This window comes from Gymnodraco acuticeps, unplaced genomic scaffold (genome assembly GCF_902827175.1).
Source record: "Gymnodraco acuticeps unplaced genomic scaffold, fGymAcu1.1, whole genome shotgun sequence".
In the NCBI taxonomy this organism is placed as follows: Eukaryota; Metazoa; Chordata; class Actinopteri; order Perciformes; family Bathydraconidae; genus Gymnodraco; species Gymnodraco acuticeps.
Genome location: NW_022991824.1, coordinates 20001 through 47900, shown reverse-complemented (window position 1 = coordinate 47900; position 27900 = coordinate 20001). Strand labels below are relative to the sequence as shown.

The 27900-nt window shown below is 42.3% G+C and overlaps 1 protein-coding gene across 1 annotated transcript; it reads left to right on the top strand.

Annotated features, from left to right (window-relative positions):
- Positions 1–559: 559 nt before the first annotated feature.
- On the top strand, positions 560–22188 carry fgfr4 (fibroblast growth factor receptor 4). Its single transcript, XM_034199778.1, has 21 exons — positions 560–1198; positions 3428–3632; positions 7076–7248; positions 7755–7905; positions 8021–8071; positions 9044–9313; positions 9766–9855; positions 9966–10132; positions 10255–10378; positions 11220–11410; positions 12186–12324; positions 12701–12894; positions 13461–13606; positions 13934–14055; positions 14146–14256; positions 16151–16341; positions 18126–18248; positions 18693–18763; positions 18947–19084; positions 19345–19450; positions 19783–22188. The coding sequence occupies exons 2-21, from the start codon at positions 3545–3547 to the stop codon at positions 19957–19959; spliced, it is 2823 nt and encodes a 940-aa protein (XP_034055669.1). The 5' UTR covers positions 560–1198; positions 3428–3544; the 3' UTR covers positions 19960–22188.
- The last annotated feature ends 5712 nt before the right edge of the window (positions 22189–27900 follow it).

The window sequence follows — 27900 nt, the reverse complement described above, 5'->3', positions numbered from 1 at the left end:
TGCATATAAATCGTACTCCTGTCATTCCCCATTATAACTTGTTTGTACCCCTGGGTCTTACTTTAACATAAGGCTCAGTGTGTTATAAGATGATAAAAACAGGGCTGATCTTGATTCTCTGCTGCAGCTAATGGGATTACTCCTCCTGCTTTTTCTACTGATGCAATTAAATTTATTTAAAACACGCAGGCAATTCACAGCATTCACTCACTAAAGCAACTTAATTGAATGCATCTTCTAAGAGACATCGTAATGCTCTGTTTGCATAAAGGACAATAAACCCGCAATAAATTATGAGACCAGAACAGAAGTGATGTATGTGGTTCATTTGGCACGCGTTCAGTAACTGTATAGGGACGATTTAAAAAAAGTTTTTGTTTGCTCAAAAAATAATACGGTAAAAGTTATAATTCAAGAAACTTTAGCACACTGTGAGAGGAGGCTAAGGGGTTTATTTGCCAGCTCTTTGGAGGGATGGGGGCTGTTTTTCAGTCAAGGGGGTAACAGAAGCGCCCCCCCCTCTCCCCCTCCTCCTCCCCTGGCCGCTCTCAGACCATTGTTGTTGTGACTGCCGTCCGGAGAGCACAGTGCTGTAGGAGGGCTCTCTCTCTCTCTCTCTGTACAAGTGAAGCGGACTGAGGCTCAGCTCTGCATTTGAAACCTCGCATCTGACCGGGATACACTCACCCAGGAGAGGAGAGTTTAGCAGGAGCGCTGCGTAAAAGACGCGCGTAAAGAATTAACCAAACCAAGAGGCGACTGTGAACTACGGGGGCACGTTTTGATCACCCTCTATCAATCTCTCTATCAATCTCTCGCCACATTGGATCTTTTCCAACATTTTCACAGCGAAAAGAGGACTTTTTTGTACCCGCGTGAATCCACTTCGCTCCGTGTTTGGTTTTCTCTCCCTCTATGGATTTAGCCCTCTAAACGGACTTTGCCCAGGGGGATCGCTGCTCCTTCCACCGGTCACCAGGCAGCTGTCGTTCATGCTCCTGGGGGCTGTTTTGATGGATTTATAAGCTCGTTTTTCAGCCGGATACACAACAGCCGAGAGGCGCTCACAGACTGATTTTTGGGAAAGGCGATAACATAACTCCAAATGAGGATTTCAATATTCACTCGTATCGCCCGGGACAAGGAGTGATTTCCCCCCGGTACCACTCATCTCTGCGCGGACAGACCGGGAGGAAAGGTGGGTGACAACAGACAGCTGGACATTTGCTGTTTCATTAATTTTACCGGTGTTGTTACATTAAGACTAAAAGCCTCAAATGCAATGGTTTAAAGCCTTACATCTTGTTATTAAACTGAGTTCATTCTACTTTAGCGATTTCCCCTAAAAGAAGGTGTTAATGTCTTGATATCGGGCACAAGAAGGCTTAATGTCTATCTACCAGGATCGCTCATTTGCATTGGAAATCCTCGTTTTGTCATTTTAAGCAGGGGTTTCAAGAAAGAAACGATTGCTTTCAGATTGTAACTTGTTTTGCTGCGCGAACAGATCCAAACAAGTCAGTAATTAGACATTGAACCTTTCAGACGGACTATTTCTGAGGAGAGGGTTGAGTTTGAACTCGTTCTGTTTTTAAATCATTTAAATAAAGACTCGTGTAATTGCTATAAAGTGTTACATTTTCATTTTTCATGATGGCAATCCTTATCTGACACTTCTATAAGAAAACTGTATTTAAAGTCAACCTTCAATTAACAAAAGCTTGTATTTATCCATAGATCCCAGTTTGTGTCGCACACTGCTCAATTGATTGAATGTATTCACTGACAGCATTGACACATGTATATTGACCTACAAGGACTGATTGAGACTAGTGTTAGGGATTTATTAAGTGTGACTTAAGTGACAGAAAGATGTAGTACAGCAAAATAAAAGCCTACACAGGGTCGTCCCTCTCTGCGTGTTTCAGGCTGCAGAGTAGAATACAGGAGAGTGTTTTGGCTGCGAGGCACCGTGCCAGCGGAATTAGCAGCAGCAGGAGAAAAAGTTTCTTTCCAGTCCTTAATTGAGAAAGAATACATTTCATTCAGCCAGCTGGTTCTTTAAACGGTGTGTGTGTTGTGTGTGTGTGTGTGTGTGTGTGTGTGTGTGTGTGTGTGTGTGTGTGTGTGTGTGTGTGTGTGTGTGGTGTGTGTGTGTGTGTGTGTGTGTGTGTGTGTGTGTGTGTGTGTGTGTGTGTGTGTGTGTGTGTGTGTGTGTGTGTGTGTGTGTGTGTGTGTGTGTGTGTGTGTGTGTGTGTGTGTGTGTGTGTGTGTGTGTGTGTGTGTGTGTGTGTGTGTGTGTGTGTGTGTGTGTGTGTGTGTGGGCGCACCAGGGTCTGGCGCCTGTGCGCAGTTGGGCTGACTCGCAGCAGAAAAATCACTGCATTATTCCTTTAGTGTGTTCGTGTTTAAACGTTGTCTGCAGAATGGATGCATGGTGTCAGTGTTGTACTAAAATAAGATAAAAAAGATATTTTCATGGTAATATTTTCAGCAGTAGAATCATATTCATTTACATCTGTGGAAATTGGAAGACATGTTAACTTTGCCCTTACATAAATGAGGAGGTTTGATTATTTAATAGACACTGATGCATTCAGAAGTTAAGCATCTTTAAGTTCAAAAGCATTGGAGATTTACATTTCTATTTTGAAGTTGGAACAGTAAAGGATTTGAGTTTTCTTTCAACAAACTTAAAAGACATTTTCAGTCAAAAATGCCAAATTAAGATCATAAACCTAAGAAATTGGAAGTCAGGTTTGTTTTGCTTTTCTTTGTCTTCTGTAATAATAAATATATATATTTTTTTTTTTAAGTGTTCGTGAGACGTAACTGAGATCTGAAGACATCTCCTTTTGCATTCGGACAGTCTGATATAGGCATTCCTTTCACCTTTTTCTGACCATTTATGCACAGACCTTACGTGAAGTTTAGAGTTATAATGTGATATATACACTCAGATTTAAAGTATCAGTCAGATTTAAAGAAAGGAGATGCTCCTGTGAGCAGTCACCTGTTTCCACCTGAAGTCTCTCATCAGCTGCCAGTCGAATGTCTCCGCTGCTCCTTCAGATTTTGCAGCTTCCTGGCAAGATTCAAGTGTTTTCCCAATAAGGGCCCATTATCGGGGGGCAGACTGAACAGGGCCATGCTGACAAACAACAGGCGGTAACAGCCCTGCTCCTTATTCATGACGCAGGAGAGCCTGGACAATGCGAGGCCGACGAGCGGGACAGTTAGCAGGACATCTGGTTGTGAATACAGCTGCTCACAGTCACAACAGCCTCTTTTCCCCTGTTTGTCTGAACACTTGTTTGTGTTTTCTTCCCACCTGGTTTAAACATGAGCAGAGACGTCTGTGTCTCTTAAGCTGCTCTCCCCTGATCAGAAGATAACCGTCTCCCATTGTGTTTGTTTGCGTCTGCAGGATCCAGATTTAGAGACTTTCTCAAGTTTCCAATGCCAGGGACCGGAGTTTGAAGCCAACTCCAGGCTTCCAACAAACATATCTACCTTTTTACAAAAGAAGAAACACGTGAAGAAGATGGGGAGGGTCTGCACGTTCTGTGTTTTTCTGCTCTGTTTGATGGAAACAGTCTCGGCCAGGGTCATCGATGAAGGAAGGACTAAAGGTAAGACCTCAGCTGATTTAATTCTGCATGTGAAACTATACAACCTTGTGAAATCACATCATTTCAAGATGCTTTACAGATGACTTCCTTCCCTACTTTTGCTGGTTTACATAAAAGTTAGATATGTGTGGATATATCTGCAGAGGTTTCGATCCACTCTCCCTTCTTAGAAAGTGTCAGTTTCTTGGCAGCCATGACCACAGAGGAAGTCAAGGTGACAGGAAAAATGACACAGAGGCTGCAGTGGAGTCTAGGATGGAGGAAGGGAAGGAAGGAAGGAATAATACATTTGATTTATATAGCACACTTTAAAGACAAACGTCATCTCAAGGTGCTTCACAAAGCTGTAAGGAAAAATAAGTAAGAAGATATCTAAAGGAGCATATTGGATAAAATATGGCCATATAAAAAATAAAAGGTTAAGAGCATAAAAGGTTTAAAAATAAATAAAGTAAAGGACAGAAGGAAGGAAGGAAGGAAGGAAGGAAGGAAGGAAGGAAGGAAGGAAGGAAGGAAGGAAGGAAGGAAGGAAGGAAGGAAGGAAGGAAGGAAGGAAGGAAGGAAGGAAGGAAGGAAGGAAGGAAGGAAGGAAGGAAGGGGGAAAGCTCTCAGTGTTTCTGCTGCCGTAAACTGAGCTACCTGATCTGTCCGAGGCCCTGAGGCTCGGATGTGTAAATCTGCCTGGCTGTGTGCCAGCTGTAGAGCATGAGGAGGGGGGGGGCTTTCTCATTGATGCTTTACAAACAGAAGCCAATGCAATAAGTCAGCCATTGTCAGCTCCATTAGCATGTTTCCATTGAGTTACGCTGTAATCAGTATACTCGTTCAATTCAATCAGTAACCTCAGTTGTTTCTCCTTCTCTGTGAGCTAGATGCTTTTTAAGTCAGATTAAAGGACGAGGTGACATTTTTGTGTGTCGATCGACGACAGATGAATTGGGGTTTGTTGCCTCTGAGGCATGGAGCACAGTAACTGTCTCTTCTCCATCTCTGTGGCCCCCACTTTGTACTTCAGGGCCCCAAAGGCCAGTCGGGGCTTGCTTCTTCTCAGGTTTATTAACAAGACAGATGAGTAGAGAGTCAAACTGGGATTGATGATGGAAAGATCCTCAGGTCGTAAAACACCCAGGTTGCAGCTGTGAGGGCAACTTTTATCTTGGAGTTTCAGACCGTTCCCCCACATATCAGTCATTTGGTGATTGCACAAACACACTCTCCAAAAACAAACATCCTTGTAACTACTTTGGCAAACCCAAGAGGACGGTATAATGCAGGATCATCAATACATTCAGTAAACACTCATCATTTTCTAAATAATAATTCAATTGCAGCACAACATGGGCCACAATAAACATCTGTGAAGTCCTGGATTTCCTAATTAAAAATGTTGATAAGAGATCCATTAAATGATCAGGATTTGTCCCTTTTGTTTGATTCTTAAAGTTGTGGGGTGTCACTTTCTAGATAAGAGATAAGCCTCGAAGACAAAAGTGTAACTATGATTATCGCAACTGAGAGGAGACATGGCATCAAAGAAGAAGATTAACCCTTAACCTTGATGTCAGTTTAAAGAGACAAGAGAAGAAGTCCAGCTGAGGAGAGGTGATGAGGGGTCAGGGGTACCCACAATGCACTGCTCCTGACAGGGAAGATCTCCTCTGGAGGAATTTAATGCAGAAAAGTTCACATTTATGATGAAAAAGAAGGAATATTGAAAGAGAAACATCCTTTTTTTCATCTGACAAAGCTTTCATTGATCTTTTAAGGTATTCTTAGCCCCCGGGCGTTTCTGTCAAGTTGCTAAATATAATTATACATCTAATGTTACTAACCGCATGCTGCTAAATGCAGGGATCAGACTTGTCCTATGTTTTTCCCCTGTCCCACTCGGGGAAAAAACACTTATTTTCAGTCATGCTTTCTGCCACTTCATAACAGATTATAGAACAAGTACAGCTGTAAACGTTGGAGGACCGTAATCCAAACAAAAATACAAATTATAGAATTGTACACGGATGATGGCAAAGTTTAACGGATGGATGGGAACTATAATCAAACTGCTTTACTTGTTAGGCAGAACCATTGTAAGTGTTACTGCGTTGGTTTCAAATAAGCTAAACCTTTTGAAGTCCTTCTGTGAAGAGTCTTTTTTGTTAAATGTTTTAATGGCCTAGGCTTCAAATAAAGAATGATCCCAGCTTCTTAAGATGGAAGCTGCAAACTGACCTCATTGTATGCCACTTCAGTAACTCTCCAGCTTAAGGAACAGAATCAAATGTTTATTTTTGAGAGGATCTGTAGCTCTGCAGTTATATCTGCTGCTCAGGGCATGAGACTCCTCATTGTAGCCGATGGGCGGTTTGTTTGTGTTGTGTTTGTTTGCCCCCTCGTCTCTGGGTGACAATTCACACTCTGCTGCGAGTTCAACTCCAGGGCAGAGTCCCTATCTCTGCAAGTTCATTAGCATGGCTGTAAGTGTGTGTGTGCTGTGATTTATTGTCCACTGATTTACTGTGTTTGCTCCATTAGAATAAAATGTGTGGCTTTTTGGGATCTCCTTCTATTAATACGTTGAGGACATAGTCGTTTTTTTTACAATAAAACTATCCATGAAGACGTTTATTTTCATTTGCCGTCCTTTTGGCTGCTTCAACCAATCAGCGTTTTGGATTTTTCACTTACAACCATGTGTGTGTGCTCCTGAAAGCTTTATGTCCACATGTACTCTGGGCAGCACTTCACTCCTGACAAGCGAACAGATTGCCTTTTCACTAAGCGCTCGCAGGAAGCAATCAGACAGAAAATTGCCCCGGAAAATTGCTCATTCCGAGTGACTGAACAGCCAGGGCGCACATATGCTCCAACAAGTGAGTGGGCGAGCACATAAATGGACGAGTGACCCAGTGAATGGTTGGCACTGTGGCTGATGGTGACACGATAGTAGCCGGGTTATCAGGGCACTCTATCACCAGCTCCTAGTGGCATTCAATGACAGCGGTTGTTAAGGAACATGGTGTGCTTCTGTTGCGGGAGCTTTCAGAGGTAAACTGAGACCTCTGGGGTGTCATCTGACCATTTTTGTCCTTTTTACTCAGAGCAAGTTCAGACTAAGGAGGTTTTGTAGCAGGTTAATAAAACACATTTCTTTCTGTGGCATTACTCCTGGACCGGTATTTCTCGGGTAAAGAACGTTTTGAAAACTTGTAGTACAAATGACCTGCTCTAGTCACGCCATGCTTTACCTCACTTTTGCAGAAATTGCACAAAGCTCCACTGAAGACTCCACTTTGGGTCATTGTGGGGATCTTTCTCTTATTAAGGCCAATGCATATATTCAGAGGAAAAGTTCTCTCATGCCTTTAAAGTCAACCATGAAATAAAAAAAATATTCTTCCACAATATTAAGACAGATTTGTCTAAATGTCTCCTTGTTTTTCTTCCAGATCTGCGGGTTTCCAGGCCTCTGATTAACCCAGGTTACCCAGAGAACACTACAGCTGTGGTGGGCGGCCAGGCGAAGCTGGTGTGTAAAATCCACCGGCCGGCGTCCACCAAGGTGCAGTGGCTGAAGACGGAGGTCAGCGAGAGCGTAACGCCTACTCTCAGGGCTCTAACGGTGAGAACAACTGCAAACAATAAATGTTTTCTGTCCTCATCATATTGGACGTTAGAAAAATCTCACTCGTCACCGGCTTGAGCTTCAATATCAGGATCCATGAATTTATTATCCTTGCAAGAATGGAAGTAGTCATCACATACAGAGCATCAAGTAGTTCCTGAACAGTGTCCTTCACATGCTGATATCCAAGAGAGGGAGTTACACAGTCACAAGATGGAGGAATAGAAAGCAGTATTCAATGTTTACTTCAGATTAGCTCCACGTCAGAAATGAGCATGCTTGTCATATGTCTATCTCCATAGAGGCTGAATCATCATGTTAATCACATAGCTATCATTTGCCTAAAGCAGTCCTGATGCTCTTCTAGGTAATCACACATCCTGTCATGTTCACAGCTACAGTTGGGATACCTTTGTTATCATGTTACTCTCATATTGGAAGAGTACATTCAGTATTTTCCCAACATTGGACATAAGATATTAAATGATCTCTTCTCCGTGCAGCCTTTGCAGATCAATGCATCGAAGGTGAACACTTTGCATCTGTCCAACATCACTCTGGAGGATGCAGGAGAGTACCTCTGCATGGCTGAAGGATCTCATGCAGGACAGACAGTGCAGGCCATGCATGCGGCGTGGTTGGACGTCCTGCCTGGTAACCCATTTTCAAGCATACCTTATATGAACTTAGACCATAATCGCACACAATATAGCATCTATCAAGACCAAGCATCACGCTATATGCTCACCTTACATGTTCTTATCTCCAGGTATCATCCTTTCTAAAACTGAGGACTTGACTGTTGCTGAAATCCCATCAGGTAACTTCACATTCTCACACTGGAGAAAGTTGCAAATGTAAATGTTTTGAATCCAAAAATATCAGTATAGGCAAGTTTATTTATAGAACACCTTTCAACACAAGGCAATTCAAAGTGCTTTACCAAAATGAATGACATTAAGAGCTTTAAGAAACCTATTGTAAAATGTCATTTTGTGTAGAATCACAAAGTTTAGTGGCAATCATTCTGTTGACTGCGAGCCGAGGTCTTGAATTAGTGGCGTAAGAACTGACAGAGGTGTTTAAGTTCAGTTTGTAAACCCAGGAAGTACAGCACAGACTGTTATATACAGTTATAGATGGTATGGCGGCCACCTGTGTGGGCTCGTCCTCCTCCCCAGACCGAAATGATCTCCTCACGTCGCTCACTTAGATCTCCAGTGAACCTTCACCGCCCCTCAGATTTACTCTCCGTCCTCTGTCACGGTGCAACGTGTTCATTAGCCTCTCGTCCTTTATTTTATTCTTCTTCTTCTTCTTTTTTGGGGGCGGGGAAGATTGCTGTGTTAGCTAGATCGCTCTGAGCCCCGCAATAATCCACAGGGGAACAAAAAGAAAAAGAGGAGGAGGGGGTGTGTTGGGTGGGTCAGGCCTCCTGGTCTCTATGGTAATGTCATTGTGAATGTGTGTGGTGTGTGTGTGTGTGTGTGTGTGTGTGGTGTGTGTGTGTGTGTGTGTGTGTGTGTGTGTGTGTGTGTGTGTGTGTGTGTGTGTGTGTGTGTGTGTGTGTGCGCGGAGAGGAGATAATAGGGTTGAAGTGTTGAAGGTCAAAGTTGAGGGGGCGGATACTTGCTTGAGAGGGGAGATGAATAAATAACCTGCTGACTGGACTGAGTGGTGTGAATGAGTTAAAGAACATTTAAGAAAGAAAGACAAAAACAAACCTGGTGCACTAACAGGGAAAAGGAAAATGGCTGCACGCTAACACCTCGGTTTCCTTTGGTTGAAACAGATGTTAATGAGGACCTGAGTGAGGACACCACCGAGCATCTTCTGATCGATCCGGGAAACGTCCTGAAGCTGCGCTGCGATGCGAGCACCCGGCCCGGCATGGCGGTCACATGGTACAGGGAGGGGGTCCGAGTTCAGGCCACGCCTCGCTGCCAGATCCGAGGCACCATCATGGAGATCACAGACGTCACGTATGAGGACTCTGGCGTTTATGTCTGTGTTCTCCGGGGAACCAAAGAGCCTGTGAGGAACTTCACCATCACTGTGGCAGGTAAGGACACTCACACAGTACACAATGACAGCATTAAGATTAGCATTTGATGTTAACTTAAAAACAAGGGGAAGGGAATATAAGGAAATAAAACAAGGACCACCAATATAGCTGCAAAACGTAACATCTTAGAAGAAACAAGACGATTAATTGGTTCATTTATCAGAAAGGATTTCATAGCCAACTATTTGAAAACATTGTTAATTGTTGAAAGCCTAATGCAGAAATGAAAATTCAATTCACTGGCGCCCTGTTCTTAAAGGAAATCATTTACTGCTTCCTTAAACCTATATGTTTGTTAACTGAATATCTGAGGGCTTTGGAAAGTTAGTTTGAGCAAACAAGCTTTTTGAAATCAATCAACTCGGAGTTGTTGGACCGCAAGAACCATTTCTTAATCAAACAAGGATAAACAACTTGTTTTTTATTTCCATTGCCTTTTTTGTTTCCAGACTCTTTGGGGTCAGGGGACGACGATGAAGACAATGACCTGGAGGACTCATCAGCTGAGATCGAAAACGACCAGGTTTACATCTCAAGAGGTGAGTTGTTGTTGTTGTTGTTGTTGTTGTTGATGATCTTGAAGGATTGGTACAACCACCAGGCTTCATCAGAGCACGCTCTTACTAACGGCATGTCTCTGTCCATGTAGGTCCCTATTGGACCCACACACAGCGCATGGAGAAGAAGCTGTACGCTGTTCCTGCAGGAAACACGGTGAAGTTTCGTTGCCCGGCTATGGGAAGCCCCTTGCCGAGCATCCGCTGGCTCAAAAACGGACGAGAGTTTAGAGGCGAGCACCGCATCGGGGGCATCAAGGTGAGGATGGTTACCTACCATCTGATCAATCAAGATGAATGACAGCAGTGTTCATCGGAGTTATTGTAAAGGCTGAGTATCCATTGGGGCTGATGTATTATGTTGTGTGTTTCTTTGGCTAGCTGAGACACCAGCACTGGAGCCTTGTGATGGAGAGTGTGGTGCCTTCAGACAGAGGAAACTACACCTGCATGGTGGACAACAAATATGGATCCATCACTCACAGCTACGTTCTCGATGTCCTCGGTAAGAAACAGATAATGTAGTGTTGTCTACAGAATGTGTGCAAAATATAAATGTCATGCATTTGGGTTGAATTATCCAATTTGGCAAAACTGAAAACGTTTCTGTTGAGTATCAGTGCTTTGTGATCTAGCTGACAATATTCCCAGCACCAAAGGCATGAGTTTGTAGGTCTCTGTCAGCACTTGTGGACAAATGTCATGCCTACAAATAAAAGCCTTCAGTTTGAGGGAGGGGATAATTGGGTGAGCAGAACGTGACAGGGGCTCCTGGGCCGGATGTGGAGGATTGGGCGTCCACACCAGTTTTCTACCTGACCTGTGACAGCAGATTGAGAAGGGCTGCGGTTTGTTTGTTCATTTGTTCGCTGTCAGTCCGCCACAGGGTCAGTTTCCGTCTCGTTGAAGACTAACGAGACAACTAACGAGATCAGAGAGCGAGAGAAACCGTAGATCAAAGAGAGCCTGGCAACCAGCTGACAAAGAGCCACACTAATGGAACAGATTTTCATCCCAGATTTCCTGCTTTTCAATGCCAGCATGAAAACACATTATATGTGCCAGTGACAACTGCTGGGCATTTCTTCAGACATTTGTTTACAAAGCATACCGTTTGTCGGCTGTTAAACCGTCAAATATCTGGATAACTTAGCCACAGCTTCCTATGATTGGATAATGGACTCTGAGTGAAAGCGGAATTTATCAAACAATATTTGGCAGATCAGTAAAATCTCCCTCTCCATGTCCCCAAATAACCTTTGAAATATGGTCCTGACAAAAAAGGCCAATGCCACCTTTCCTCTTTGCCCACTTTGCTAACTTCTCCTTTGACTTCTCCTCTCCAGAGCGTTCCCCCCACAGACCCATCCTGCAGGCCGGTCTCCCCGCCAACACCACAGCGGTGGTGGGCAGCGACGTCCAGTTCCACTGCAAGGTCTACAGCGACGCCCAGCCTCACATCCAGTGGCTCAAACACATCGAGAGGAACGGCAGCCGCTACGGTTCAGATGGGACGCCCTACGTTCGAGTCCTCAAGGTGGGTGAAACTTAACTTAACTTAAATTATGTTAAAGTTCTGATCCCTATTCAAAAGACCTGCTGGAACCGGCTTTATCTGCTTGTTTGAGCTACAACAGTAAACTCCTCTAGTGAAATTGAGGGTTAGGGTTAAGGTTAGGTTTTATGGCTATGATTGTTGTACTATATAACTCTTCACCCTTCAGTAAAGGGAACTGAGAAACTCCACTATGTGCAATATAAATACCATTACCATCATTACAAAACACTCTGCTATATAACATGTGCAACATTATTATTATTAATAATAATGTTCGATAAATAACGTGCAATTACGTAACTACCACGACGGTTTTTGCACTACTAAATACTAAATACTGTTAATATTTACATTAATTATGTGATCATCTATGTTTCCGGGCGAATTGCTCTTTTTTCGGCACTCTTAGTTGTATTATTATTGTGCTGCTGTATTTATTGTATTGTTGTAACTCTGGCACAACAATTTCCTTCGGGATGAATAAAGTTTATCTTATCTTATTTTATCTTACTCACACACAATTCTTATATATATTTCTTTCTTTTGCACGTCGTTGGCATATACAGTATGTTTTGTGTTATGCTGTTGTACCACACGTATTGTTTCTTTTTGTTTTGTTCTGTAATAACGCCTTGTGCGGAATGCTATACTATACTAGGCAATACTATGTTTAAAATGTGGTCATGCCAATAAAGCCCCTCTGTATTGTATTGTACTCACTGTTTTGTGTCTCTTTTCTTCATGTGTTGTGCAGACCGGCAGTCTGAACATGTCCGAGGTGGAGGTGCTCTACCTGGCTAAAGTCACCATGGAGGATGCAGGAGAATACACGTGTCTGGCTGGAAATTCAATTGGATTCGCTCACCAGTCCGCCTGGCTCGTCGTCCTTTCAGGTAAAGAACATATTAAAACCTACGAGATTCAGTAGTGAAAGGAAAAGAACGCACTTTATTGCTTGATTATTTTCCCTGTTGCTTTTTCAAAAAAGTATTGCAATGTGGTCTAAATGTGTCTGTTGATTGTGTGTATATATATATAGGTATATACATATTTTTATATATCTTTGTTATTGTATTCGGGATTGTGGGGAACGGAATTTCGATCTCTCTATCTGTACACACAAACTGAAAGATTGACACTAAAGTTGACTTTGACTTTAATAAACAAAAGCTGACCACCTCTCAATTGGCAGCAAGATATTCCATGAGTGTTGGAAAACTGAATAGGCGAAGAAATGTTTTTGTTAAACTTGTCCCCCTCTTCCTACAGAGGAGGAAGCAGCAGACGCTCTGGACACCATGGAGACCAAGTACACCGACATCATCATCTACGCCTGTGGTTTCCTGGCTCTCATCATGGCCATCGTCATCGTGGTGTTGTGTCGAATGCAGGTTCACCCCAGAAGGGAGCCGTTTGACGCACTTCCCGTCCAGAAGCTCTCCAAGTTTCCTCTTCGCAGACAGGTACGAAGCTATGCATTATGGGACAGAAAACAGTCATGTACAGAGCCATGGTCAGCTGGAACTCTTTACCGGTCCATATCATTCAGGAAAAGTCTCAAGTACATTTCAAAAGGTTGCTAAAAAATTATCTCAGTATTATAAAGTATAATTGAACTGTGCCTGCGGGTAGGTATGTATTATTATGTACAATTATTTGTATTTATGATGGTTAAAACTGGATGACCATTTTAGTTTTCACTTCATATAGCACTGTAAGTTGCATGAAATTATGAGCTGTTTTTTTTGTTTTTGTTTTATGTATGTTTATGTATGTGTGTGTGAGGACCCCAGGAAGAATAGCCAATGCTCATGCTAGTGCTCAAGGGGATCCTAATAAAGAATAAAAGATGATGGGAACCTAAAGTATGTCTTCTTTAACTCTGGAAAAGTTGTGGACTTTAACTTAATGCTTAGGATTTGCTTTAAAGTATCCTCGAAGGGTCTTCCACAGCTCTTCAGATTTGCCACACTTGAAACATTCTTCTAAGTTCCAGATAGCTAAACTGCTTCTGTATTTCTGCCTTCAGTACTCGGTGGACTCTAACTCATCGGGGAAGTCCAGTGCGTCTCTGATGAGGGTCGCTCGCCTCTCGTCCAGCTGCTCTCCGATGCTCGCTGGAGTCATGGAGTTTGAGTTGCCCTACGACCCCGTCTGGGAGTTCCCCAGAGAGAAGTAAGTTATCTGAAAGTCATTTCTGTCCTCATCTGCAAAGACATTAAACTCTTACGTTTGAAATGATTGTAAAAAAAGAGATGTGTTGACATAGTTTACTTTAAAGTTGCTGCAAATAGAGAGTATTTCTACCCTGAGTTTAGTCTGGCTTCTGGGAGTCATTTAAACATTGTTGCTCTAAAAAGACCTAAAAAGAAATGAGCCCGCAGCCCATTTTTGGCTCAACCCAACCTATGTTTTAAGGAACCAGAGCCCCAAATTATGGATTTGTACAGTTTTCATTTGGACAAACTTATTTTTGCTAACTTTCGCTCTTTCTCTCTCTAGTTTAACGTTGGGTAAACCTCTAGGAGAAGGCTGCTTTGGTCAGGTGGTCAGAGCCGATGCTTACGGCATCAACAAGGACTCTCCGGATCCCGCCTCAACTGTGGCGGTTAAGATGCTCAAAGGTAAGAAGATATGAGAGAGAGTCAACAATACCTCGAAAGATTCGCTTTATTCTGCTTTGTTTTCTAAATAAAGTATGTTTTTTCCTAAAGACGACGCCACCGACAAAGACCTTGCAGATCTGATCTCGGAGATGGAGCTGATGAAGGTGATGGACAAACACAAGAACATCATCAATCTGCTTGGAGTCTGCACACAGGATGGTGAGTGTCTTAAGGTCACCTATTATGCAAAATCCTCTTCTTCATGTCTCTTCTACATCAACATGTGTCCCCTCTTCTTCATGTCTCCTCTACATCAACATGTGTCCCCTCTTCTTCATGTCTCCTCTACATCAACATGTGTCCCCTCTTCTTCATGTCTCCTCTACATCAACATGTGTCCCCTCTTCTTCATGTCTCTTCTACATCAACATGTATCCCCTCTTCTTCATGTCTCTTCTACATCAACATGTGTCCCCTCTTCTTCATATCTCTTCTATATCAACATGTGTCCCCTCTTCTTCATGTCTCCTCTACATCAACATGTGTCCCCTCTTCTTCATGTCTCTTCTACATCAACATGTGTCCCCTCTTCTTCATATATCCTCTACATCAACATGTGTCCCCTCTTCTTCATGTCTCTTCTACATCAACATGTGTCCCCTCTTCTTCATGTCTCTTCTACATCAACATGTGTCCCCTCTTCTTCATGTCTCTTCTACATCAACATGTGTCCCCTCTTCTTCATGTCTCTTCTACATCAACATGTGTCCCCTCTTCTTCATGTCTCCTCTACATCAACATGTGTCCCCTCTTCTTCATGTCTCTTCTACATCAACATGTATCCCCTCTTCTTCATGTCTCTTCTACATCAACATGTGTCCCCTCTTCTTCATGTCTCTTCTACATCAACATGTGTCCCCTCTTCTTCATGTCTCTTCTACATCAACATGTGTCCCCTCTTCTTCATGTCTCCTCTACATCAACATGTGTCCCCTCTTCTTCATGTCTCCTCTACATCAACATGTGTCCCCTCTTCTTCATGTCTCTTCTACATCAACATGTGTCCCCTCTTCTTCATATCTCTTCTATATCAACATGTGTCCCCTCTTCTTCATATATCCTCTACATCAACATGTGTCCCCTCTTCTTCATGTCTCTTCTACATCAACATGTGTCCCCTCTTCTTCATGTCTCTTCTACATCAACATGTGTCCCCTCTTCTTCATGTCTCTTCTACATCAACATGTGTCCACTCTTCTTCATGTCTCTTCTACATCAACATGTGTCCCCTCTTCTTCATGTCTCTTCTGCATCAACATGTGTCCCGTCTTCTTCATGTCTCTTCTACATCAACATGTGTCCCCTCTTCTTCATGTCTTTTCTACATCAACATGTGTCCCCTCTTCTTCATGTCTCTTCTGCATCAACATGTGTCCACTCTTCTTCATGTCTCTTCTACATCAACATGTGTCCCCTCTTCTTCATGTCTCTTCTGCATCAACATGTGTCCCCTCTGTGTAAAGAGACTCTGAAAGATTCAGGAACAAAGATTCTCTCTCTTTTTGTCCTGATCCATTTCTATAAAAACCTGTCTGAAAATGAGCTGATCAGATTTTGGCCACTTTATGATGTCATAACGATGTTGTGGCTTGTGTAACCATTAGCCAATCAGCAACCAAGGTAACCCCCCCCCCCCTCTATCACCTGAATCTCCTCCTAGAGCACCATTGAGTTCTTTGTAACCAAATATCTCTCAGAGGGGCGTGGGGAGGGGCTCCTTATTTTCATCTAAAGTAACAGACAGAGAATCAGCACTTTGGAAACAGGGCTGAAACAGAGGGGATTATGGGATGCTGCAATGATCTGTTTGGTATTTGGAGCCAAACACTTCAGAGACATGTTTTGTATATATCTGAGACCTGTGATATATTGATGAAAAACAGTATCATAGGGAAGCTATGAATAAACTTAATCGGACTGTCCTTCAACAAAGGCTCCTTGTTATTTGAAATCTCAACTAATTTAGTAAGTGTTTCAACGATGGTGGTCCCATACCTCCAGGCCAGACCAACAATAGAAACAACTTTCATCCTGTGTGTGTTTCCCCCCTCAGGCCCTCTGTATGTGCTGGTGGAGTACGCCTCTAAAGGCAGTCTGAGGGAGTACCTGCGGGCGAGGAGACCCCCGGGCATGGACTACACCTTTGATGTGACCAAGGTGCCTGAAGAGCAGCTCACCTTCAAAGACCTGCTGTCCTGCGCCTACCAGGTGGCCCGAGGGATGGAGTACCTGGCGTCAAAAAGGGTACGCTCACTTTTCATCCAACCAATGCAATCCAACTTTATTTATATAGCACATTTAAAATCATCATAAATTACATTACATGTTAGACACTTTCATCCAAAGCAACTTACATACTCAATACAGTGGGCAATCCCCACAGGAGCAATTTGGGATGGAGTGTCCTTTCCAGGGACACAACGACATGCTGACTGCAGTGGGGTTTGAACCTGTGCTCACCTTGATCTGAACACCAACACTCTATCCACTGCGCCACACGCCTCTAAATAAATGTAGACAAAACCGATAGGACAAAAACAAAAATGGAAAAGCATGAGACAATAAAACCCTACTTATAGCCACAGAGTGAAAAACTCTCATACATGATGTAAAACATTTAAAAACACAATAGATTACATTTCATGAGGAAATAACTTGAAGTAGAAAAAGCAGTTACATGGTGGCTGTAAATCTTCTCTCCGTTCTTTTCTATAAGCAAAGAGCAAATGGTTCAAACCCTTTCATTTAGGTGGTTCAGTTATACATTTCTGCGTGTCAGGAAACCAAGATTTAGTGACAGCGATACGATTGATTGACCAGCAACAAGTTAAAATACAGCCATTTTGACTGACGATTAAAAAAAAACCTTCTCAGGATTGTTATGAGGATTAAATGTAAAATCCTGACAAATACAACAAACAAACAAAAGATTTGAAGGCACACAAAAGCAGGATAGTAAAATGAATGAGCTGCACACGTCCTAAAGAGCCTTTCATTTCCAATCGTTTGATTTGGGATTAGGGTTGAGTTCATGTTCCTCTGTGATTTGCGCACTTGGCCTTCAGATGGATATCCCCACTATTCTCCCCCCCCCCCCCCCCCCCCCTCTTTCTTTCTTTTCTTTCTATCCCAACCCCCCATGTTTCTATTCCTTTCATTTTCCCAGCATGCACTCTGTCTGTGTGTTTCTTATCAACACGTCTCTTTGTGTGCCAGCCGGTGTCTCAGACAGGCATTCCTGAACAGAAAATCTGTCCTGTTTACTCTTCTCCATCCATCTGTCCGTCCCTCAGTCTCAGTGCTTTGTCCTTTTTAGCGCTGCCATAAATCTGTTAGCAAACAGCAGCAGAGCCGTCGTCTGGGTGCAGGCATCGGGTTTCTGGCTCTACGGCCTCCTAAGAATGCAGGAGACTGAAACTAACCCTCCATTATGGGGAGACCCACAAACCGAGACTGGCTTATTTCGCTCGTCCCCACAAATCCCACGTCTATTTCGAATGAAAACCAAAATAAACTTAATGACATCCATTCAATGTGGGCAAACAGAGCCGTTCTTTTTTCCTTCTCCGAGAAGGTTTGTTTTTATTTCAAACTGACGGGTTTCTATATAAAGACATTTTAATTTTGAAGCGTTCACTAAAATGAGGCGCTGCGTGTTGACTTTACTGCTGAGTCTTTTCATTTTGGGAGAAAAACTGCAATGAATCATTCCTAGCTCCCATACCTCCATGTTTTTACACGACTTCCCGAAACCGCAGACGAGAACATGTCGTGTCACCGGTCTCAAACAACATATGAATGTAAACGCCTCCATAATGAAGAAGAGTTCTTGGTCTGATAGGACTTAAAATGTAGACATTTGTAAACAAGTTTAACGCAAACGACTTTCCAAAGCAGAAATTAAATCTCTGAGCCCATTAAGCAGCACCGTTTAAACTAAATGCTAATCTTATAATCTGAGACCCAGCAGTTGGCCGTAAGCTCTTTTTTAAGGGTTTGTGTTCATTCTCTCTCTTCTCTCCCCGCAGTGCATCCACAGAGATCTGGCAGCCAGAAACGTTCTGGTGACGGAGGACAACGTGATGAAGATCGCTGACTTCGGCCTGGCCAGAGGAGTCCACCAGATTGACTACTACAAGAAAACCACCAACGTGAGTGAGGTTTTCAGGACTGGATTGACTTCTTCACTCCTGTAGCTTTCCAGTAAAAATGTTTTGATTTCCAGTCGTGAGAGGAAGAGTACAGCTAAATGACTCTCTTGTAATATCATATTATTGTTATTGGAACAAATACATTTTATTTGTGTGCATTGCTAAAGGGAAAAGGTTTGAAGCATGCTGTTTGGGATAACACATTTAAAAAGCATGCAATAAAAAAGGGTTCCTTTCAAGCTTTAATGTCCCTAAAGACAGATGTCTGATGTTTTCCTCTGATTGGCAGCAAGCGTAATGAGACTTAATAAGAGAAAGAGGGGAGACAAGGAGGGAGGAGGGGAAGGATTGTGAGAGGAAAACATTTTTTTTTAACAGTGAGACAGAAAAGCAATAAGTCAGAGTTGTTGTGGTCTGGTTTTAACATGTACATGTGTTTTACAGGGACGTCTGCCGGTGAAATGGATGGCACCCGAGGCTTTGTTTGACAGAGTTTACACACACCAGAGCGACGTGTAAGTCCATTTCTGACACACACAAAATGAACTGCTTTATGGAAAGACAATTACTTTTCCTGACGTATTTGTCTTGTCAAACCTCATCGAAATGTACTCATCAAATCATCAAAGTTGTCTTCAAATGATGTCTGAGCTTGGGTCCTGATTTTAAACACTGTTTTTCCTCCTGTTTGTGCTCAGGTGGTCTTTTGGCGTGTTAATGTGGGAGATCTTCACGCTAGGTGGCTCTCCGTACCCCGGTATCCCCGTCGAGGAACTCTTCAAGCTGCTGAAGGAAGGACATCGCATGGACAAACCCTCCAACTGCACACATGAGCTGTAAGCAGGAACTCGACTTTCTGATGTTTGTTCATGTGAGATGTTGTTTTGCTCACAGCAGCCAGGGAGTGGAGTTCACATCAGTACAAATGGCTTAAAAAACTGTTTACATACCATTTCATGAGCTCCACCCTTACCCAAGCATTTGCTCATCAAAGCTTGTCATTTATTGGACTCAAAGAAGCACATTTTAAGGGCCCTTAGAGACTACATTTGTAGATTGTATAACTCATTTCTGTTGTTGTTTTTCTCCTCTGAAGCTACATGATGATGCGAGAGTGCTGGCATGCGGTTCCCACCCAGAGGCCGACCTTCAAACAGCTGGTGGAGGAGCTGGACAAAGTGCTGCTGTCCATCTCTGATGAGGTGAGTGACATAATACTCTATACCTATACCCTCCTATGAAACTAAAACTCACAGGCTCATATATGAACTCGTGAAGTTGCACACACATCCTCTCTTAAGCAATCTGCTGTCCAGATGTCTTCATTACGAGAGAAAAATAAAGTGTTTTGCCGCGTTGTTCAGATTGTTAACATTTCAGAGCAGCATGCAGATGATTCAACTATTCATGTAGCAACTAAGCATGAAATGAAACGCCTTTGAGAAGCTGTTTCCTGTTCATTTCTACAAACACAGCTGCTTCTCCTCTGTTCACCAACATGTCTCTAAAGTCCGACCATGCTTTCCTCTCTCAGTACTTGGACCTGTCGACGCCCTTCGAGCAGTATTCCCCGTCGTGCGAGGACACGTCCAGCTCCTGCTCCTCTGACAACGACTCTGTTTTTACCCATGATGCCTTGCCCACCGACCCCTGCCTCCTGGGATACCAAGACGTGCGCAACCGGATAGACATGAAGAAGACACTCACATAAACTCACCCACACACACAAAGACATGAACACTACAACACATCCCCTGGCGGCCATATTGGAGGTCCTCAGCTAAGTTAAGTTAAAGTTTATATTCATGAAGTTTTCCTTGGACCTCCATTAGGGCACCAGATTAAGCCTTTAGATATAGACGAGCCTCATCACACATAAAGAAACATGTACGCGGAGCACTGAGGCGTCATTACAAGATGAAGGAACACGTTTCATTGAGGGCAAAGAAAGAGGACAAACAAAACGTGGTACTTTGGACTATCAGCTCTGGCACTGTGCACAAGAACAGTTGTTATCGTTGGAAAACTGCGGCACTAAACACCACAGAAGAAGACAAAATCGCCTCGAAATGCTTTCTTTCAAGTTTCGCTCAGAGAGGTGACGAACAATGACCTCCTCACACAACCCAAAACCAGGCGAGAAAGCTCGGTGGTAAAGACATTTTTATCAAACAAAAAAAAGATTTATTTTGCTACGGTAAAAAAAGAAGAAAGTGATTGTTAAATATAAATCTCTCTATATAAGATTATTTTACTTTTGTGTTGCTTATTTAAAAAGAAAAAACAGTCTTAAATCTCAGGATCTCTTGTGCTAAGAAGTTGCTGTAGCGGCAGCAAAGTGCCTGAATTTACGATTTCCTGTGAATATATTAGAATATTAAAATATTGTATGTAAATATCAACAGCAGAAAAAAGACGATTGCCTTTTATAAATTATTTTGATGACACAAAAAATGAAGGTTATTGGAGGGCGAAAGGAGAGAGGAATTGTAATCAAGTGCCAAACCTGTCTCAGCTGTCTTGTTTCATTCCAAAATATTCAATTCAGAAAAAATAAATTACCCAATTATCCCATAAATTCAAACATTGGAGTCACCCCCAAAATCCAGAATATCTGACGCTGTTAAAACTGGCTTTACTTCAGCAAATGTGCAGAAGAACGACCAATATTTGGACAGCTCAAACCTCAAATATGTGTGGTCAAACACGATGGATTGAGTCTTTAAAAGATTGTTACGTTTTGGAATGAAACCCTGTATTTGTCATTTTGCCGTAAATTGTTTTGACTTCAGCCATCAGTGGTCGAATACCAGAAGGATTGTCATTTCTTGTTGCTGTTGTTGGAGGAAAACCACCAAAAATGTTCGAATGCATCGTTTAAAAAAAGTTCTCCAAGGTCATCAACATCATTGAACAATCACGTAAACTGTGAGACAACATCACGTGGTGCTTCCTCCAACAACAGCTCCCATTGTCACAGACAGTGTGTCCAGACCCTGAAAAGAGGACCAGCGATTCAGCCCAAATCCACTGTCACTGTCTAAAGGAGGAGGAGGGGTGGGGGGGGAACTGAATGTGAAAGCCAGTGTGATTGATTTCAAATAGAGGAGAAGGGGGAGGGAGCCTCCTTTGTCTGGTGGTAACCCTTCACCCTCCCAATCTGCTGGCGAGGGGTCTTCAGGTCCGCAGCCTGCGCGGACAATGAAGGCTTTGCAGGATTAATGGGTGTGACTGCGGACCAGAGGGAGCTTTTTTTTTGTTGGGTGGAGGTGGTGTGGGGATAGCTGGGGCTTGTGTGCAAATGAAGAGGCTCTTATTATGGTAATGTCTCCTCTTCTGTCCTAAAACGCCCCTATCTTTATCCCCACAGCAGCCCACCATCTTTTAAAATTACACACATTTTAATTCAGATTTGCCACCAGGACCAGCTGCGGGTAAGACAGCCAAGACACCGAAATCTGAACCTTGAGACAAAATGAGAGAAAGAGATTTTAACAAAAGAGATAACATTGTTTGAATTGACCAAACACACTGTAATGATTGTGGTTTGAAATGTGGCTGTTTTACACCCAAGCTGTTTTTCCTCTGGTCCCGTTTCTTGATCTAATCACCGTCCTGTCTGTGAAGTCAACCATTTCATCTATGAAGGATTTGTGCCTCTTCTCTCCTCATTTCTTGTTTTTTTCAATGCTGTCAATCATCTGGTGTCTCCTTTTGGAATGAAGCTCTTCACATGCATAACCACAAAGTGTCCGGACACATCTGCATCTTTACATTCCAGTTATCTGCTCTCCTCCCAGATACAAACTGTAAACAATCACAGCGTTCTTAAACATTTCCTCAAGAGAATTATTTTAGAAATATCTAATTTATTTGTTTATTGTTTTGTTTTTATATGAAATAAAGTATAATTTAAAATAAAGCAACTCTTTGTCCTTGTCATGTTGGCTACACATGTTTTCATTGGAAACCTTTAACCAATACCAGATGAATGTATATACAAGGGATTACATTGTTCTTTATTTAATTAAATCACCTTTCATTATGAGTTGAACTTGTCAGTGTGGGCCTCCCTTTGTGTGCAGCGAGTAGGAGCACAAACTGTTCTTGCACTACAGTGAAACGTCACATTTTTGAAAGGTTTAACCCTCCTGTTGTGTTCGGGTCAAATCTGACCGCTTTACTACTTTCATCAATCATAACTTTTTTGTTTTACATTTGATTGCATTAAGGCTTTATGATATCCTTCACAGTAGACATTTGAACATATTAAAGTGCTGATCACCACTTTCATTGAATTTTGGATGATTTAGTCAACTTTGTAACACCCATGGTGTTCCCGGTCAAAAATGACCGCCATAAAGAAAATGAATTAGTAACCATCCGGATCAGATAAAACACACACACAAACACCCACTCACTCACACACACACACATACACACACACACACACACACGTACATGCATTTCTTGGAGACTTATCCTAACCTTAACCATAACCAACACATGCCTAACCCTAACCCTAACCCTAACCCTTACCCTAACCCTAACCATAATCCTAAACCTAACCAAGTCTTCACCCTAAAATTAATGATACCCCTTATGGGGACCTCCAATTTGTCCCCATAAGGGAGGCGAGTCCCCACACGTGACTGTGCAAACAGATTTAGGTCCCCACAAGTATAGTAATGCTAGGCCACACACACACACACACACACACACACACACACACACACTCTAGATGTGCCCCCCCCCCTTATGTGCCCAATCCCCCCATGTGAATCACACTTGGCACTCACAAACACACGCACACACAGAACAATTTGACACATTTCCCGCTCTTATGTGCCCATCCCCCCACATGGATATAATAATAATATTATAATAATACATGTTCAGTGTCTATTCCTTGTATATTTACTGCAGTTGTTCATGTATACCAGTACTCTGATACAATATTTACAGTTTGAAAGGGTGTTAAATGAAATTTGGTGATGATTAATGGTTTTTGTGTTAATGTAATAGCAGTTAAAACAGGACCGGTCAAATTTGAAAACTCAAGGCCCGGGGGCCAAATCAGGCCCTTGGTGGATTTAATTTCAGCCCACAGGATAATGTTTAATTACTATTAGATCTGGCCCGCCGGTATATTGCACGCACACCTTCACTCAATCCTGAGGGTCTCCTCAGCTCAGAGCCTGAGCCCAAACATTGATGAACTTGCACCCAAGATGAGATGCCAAGTATCTGCTTGAACTAGCATCACAGAGCAGCAAACTGAGTTTAATAGATGTTTCCTTCTGCACTTTCTCTCTCACGACAACAGGGCATGTTTGGTTTGTTCTTTGAGGGAAATAGTTTTTTTGAAGCGGTTGTTGGCCTGTGGAAAAATGTAATCATAAGAAATGACTCTGGAAAAGCTGCAGATAGAGCCATAAGAAATGAATGCAACTGATTATTTAATGTTTAATGTTGTTTTTATAGGCAATACTTTAAGCTTTGTTAGTTCCAGGTTTAATATGTGCAATAAGTTCATTTCAATAGGTTTTGCAATAAACATTGAACCAGTCCGGCCCTCGACTAGTACTGATTTTGTTATTTTGGCCCACTGTGTATGTGAGTTTGAGACCCCTGAACCCCTGCCCTAGACGGAGGAAATTAAACGATTAGCATATTTATTTACATTTTTTTATATATAATACAATATAGAAAATGTAAAAATATACGTGTACAATATATAAATATACAAAAAAAAGTATAAGTATATGACAACTGAATCAAATGTATGTGCAGTAAATGAGAATGTGAAGTGGCACAGATGCGCAGTTATAGTAGAGAGATATATATTGAGGAAAATAGAGGAAAATGTGCATTTACAGTATGAAATATTTGGATTTGCTTCCAATTGGTTACATAGTGTCTCTGGAGGTGTGGGTATATTTGTGCAGCTCCAGAAAGGAGTGCAAATATTTCCATTTGATCTTGCAACACTATAGAAAAGACAAATGTAGAAAACGTGGCGAGCGGCTTCAGACTGAGAGAGAAACGAGTGTGAGGAAGATGAAAGACAGAGACGGAGAGACAGAGAATGAAGAGAGGAAGGTCAGAGGTCAAGAGGAGGGAGGAGAGGGCAGCAGTGATCCCAGCCAGGAGCTTTTGATGTGTGTGTGTGTGTGTGTGTGTGTGTGTGTGTGTGTGTGTGTGTGTGTGTGTGGTGTGTGTGTGTGTGTGTGTGTGTGTGTGTGTGTGTGTGTGTGTGTGTGTGTGTGTGTGTGTGTGTGTGTGTGTGTGTGTGTGTGTGTGTGTGTACATGAATATGTGTCGTGTGTGTGTTATCCCCTGTCTACGCAGTGTGTGGTCTGTACATGTTAGTGTGTGTGTTATCTCCCATGTGCAATACATTTTAATCTCTCTGAGCTCCCCTCCCGCTGATAAAAGATGGTGTGTGTGTGTGTGTGTGTGTGTGTGTGTGTGTGTGTGTGTGTGTGTGTGTGTGTGTGTGTGTGTGTGTGTGTGTGTGTGTGTGTGTGTGTGTGTGTGTGTGTGTGTGTGTGTGTGTGTGTGTGTGTGTGTGTGTGTGTGTGTGTATTACATAGTAATTGCTGTTTTGGAAATCTATGTTGCATGTTTGGTGGAAAGAAAGGATTTAAAAGTAATTATTTTGAAGGAGGATTTATTGTTGTTTACAGATGAGATGTTAGTTAACAGACAGACATGAAATGAAGAAACACAGTTTGGCACAAAGCCACGTAGTGATTGGAGAAGGTTATAAATTGCTTATCGTTGCAGGGTGAATATCTAGAGTGCTGACGAGGCGATGGTGTGCAATTTATTTAGAATCAGTGAATTCTCCCACTTATCAGCGATGGAAAAAACCCAGAAGTACTTCACATAATTACAATGTTGACAAACCTGTCCTTTACCTGAGTATTTCCTTTTTAACACTACATTTGTTAAACTGCAAAGCTAATGATCAACTTTTAAAATGATGTATTATATCACAGGTGCTTTTTGTTCTGATTGATTGTCGACTTAACAAATATATTTGTATCTCGTCACCATAGAGTGTATATATATATATATATATATATATATATATATTTACACACACAGTAATAACTTAGATAAGACAAATATGTCATCCACCAGGTCTCACTAATAGTGGAGCAGGTCGACTCAAACAACACCATCTTTAAAAAATACCTGTTTCTCAAGGTTGACGCAGCCAGGGCAAATATGATTATATTATTTGAAAAAAAGCAAGGAGCAAACAAAGACTGAACCTAATATCAGGAGTTTAACACCTCCCCCTGATGACCAGGTGGAGGGGCACAGGTGAGGCTAATGAAGGGATTCAGGTGCAGAGAAGGAGTAAAGAGGCTGGAAACATTCAACACCATTGTTAGACAGCAAGGAGACAAACAGTGCATGTGAAGTTAAGTTGAGTTTGTTTACACGGAAATCCAAGGTTTTCATAATGATTTAGTTTAGAGTTATGACGAAGGAGGAATGAATGTCGTTAAATCAATAGTTCTGTGTGTGTGTGTGTGGTGTGTGTGTGTGTGTGTGTGTGTGTGTGTGTGTGTGTGTGTGTGTGTGTGTGTGTGTGTGTGTGTGTGTGTGTGTGTGTGTGTGTGTGGTGTGTGTGTGTGTGTGTGTGTGTGTGTGTGTGTGTGTGTGTGTGTGTGTGTGAGTGTGTGTGTGTGTGTGGCCTAGCATTACTATACTTGTGGGGACCTAAATCTGTCTACACAGTCACGTGTGGGGACTCGCCTCCCTTATGGGGACAAAATGGAGGTCCCCATAAGGGGAATCATTCATTTTAGGGTGAAGACTTGGTTAGGTTTAGGATTAGGGTTAGGCATGTGTTGGTTATGGTTAAGGTTAGGATAAGTCTCCAGGAAATGCATTTAAGTCAATGTATTGTCCCCTGAAGTGATGTATACATGGTGTGTGTGTGTGTGTGTGTGTGTGTGTGTGTGTGTGTGTGTGTGTGTGTGTGTGTGTGTGTGTGTGTGTGTGTGTGTGTGTGTGTGTGTGTGTGTGGTGTGTGTGTGTGTGTGTGTGTGTGTGTGTGGTGTGTGTGTGTGTGTGTGTGTGTGTGTGTGTGTGTGTGTGTGTGTGTTACTCTACTGAACAGTAGCGTAATTACATGTGTGTCCATAACCTTTTTAGGCATTTACACACGGATGGCTAATGTTTAACAAAATGAAAATATGAATATTATATGTGTGGGGCTTTCAGAGGTAAATACGTAATGACTACATGTGATTTGACCTGCCGTAAAATGATTCACAGACTCGCCAAAACATAAATCCAAAACATACCATTTGTTGACATTTCAGCAAAATGTCTGATGCTGCTGGCCTCGTGTGTTACTAGTCTCACAGACCTGCTGCAGACACTTCCTATTTTCTTTTCTTGGGTTTTAAACGGATTCAACCAAACAAAATGTAACTTGTCATCAAGAAGTTTTGGGGTGCTTCAGGGAAATCCCCTGTATATGTTCCCCCATGTTCCCAGTCTGTATGCTTACATAAGCAGCCAACTGGCTTCTTGTCATGCAAACATGAGAATGATATCCAACATACTAAAAGAAACCAGAAAAGTGTATTTTTTTGTTTGACCATGATAATAATAAACAATATCTTGTTGTTAACGTTCCTCTTGATTTTTACCACCTCAGACACCGGAGAAGTGTTCAGAAAAATAAACTTTACGGTTCAGTTCATCTATCTTTGTAGCCTTTTTACTTTTAAGAAAACACACAATCAGTATGTTTATGTGTGTGTGTCAGCATTTAGTGCTGAGGGACACAATAATGGTTTTGACCAACATCCTGACGTTAGGGGTGCTGCTGGTTTCTCTCTGTTTGTATCTGAGTGTTCAGTTTATCTGCTGACTTGTTTCCTCCTCCACTCGTCTGATTAGTCAGCGAGGGTCCATCCTGTATTGTGGGTCTCTATTTGGAGAGTAATCCAGCTCCTATTCAGTCAGATGAACTGCCGCTGCCGGTAAATGACTCCGTTTTGATGACTTTCCCGATGTTTCCGGATGCTGCGGAGCAAGTTCAACGACAGTACAAACCCTAACCCTAACCCCCTCCTCTACTTTAAAAGGAATTAAGAGTAAAACAACACTGACTTCAATCTTTATGTCTGTTTTTGGCCCATCCACACCGTCTCCATCCGTGTACCTATTTGCCTTTTTGAATGTATAAATGCATCCCAATGTGAAATATTGAGGACTCGGATGGTGAACTTTACAGTCAGACGGATCAGGGACAGAGCGTCTGCCAACTATCAGCTGATTGTAGAAGGTTTCAGAAGGAACATTAATTGTGTATTGTTGATATACTTACAGACCTATTTGAGTTTTCTTAGGGGTTGTTTTCTCCAGTTTTTGCTGTCAAACAAAGTCACAGTCAGACATTTGTGAGTAAAACTTAGCTGACAGTTTTGGGGTTTCGACCCACTTCCTCTGCCACACATAGCTTTGCACGAAGATGAAGACATATTCCAGATCCTTCCTTAGTAAATTCCATCTTATGTTAAACAAACAGCAGTTATCATCACTCGTGAATTTCAATAATCAAAGGATCATATTTGTTTTGAAGCCACTGAGACGCTTTCATTCCTTTAAAGGCAAGACA

What these genes read in the sequence shown, in the direction of transcription:
- fgfr4 (XM_034199778.1), top strand. Translation starts at nt 3,545, where the DNA reads ATGGGGAGGGTCTGCACGTTCTGTGTTTTTCTGCTCTGTTTGATGGAA. An exon ending in ACTACAAGAAAACCACCAAC is followed by an intron (nt 18,249 to 18,692) that starts GTGAGTGAGGTT and finishes TGTGTTTTACAG; the next exon opens with GGACGTCTGCCGGTGAAATG. An exon ending in TCCAACTGCACACATGAGCT is followed by an intron (nt 19,085 to 19,344) that starts GTAAGCAGGAAC and finishes TCTCCTCTGAAG; the next exon opens with CTACATGATGATGCGAGAGT.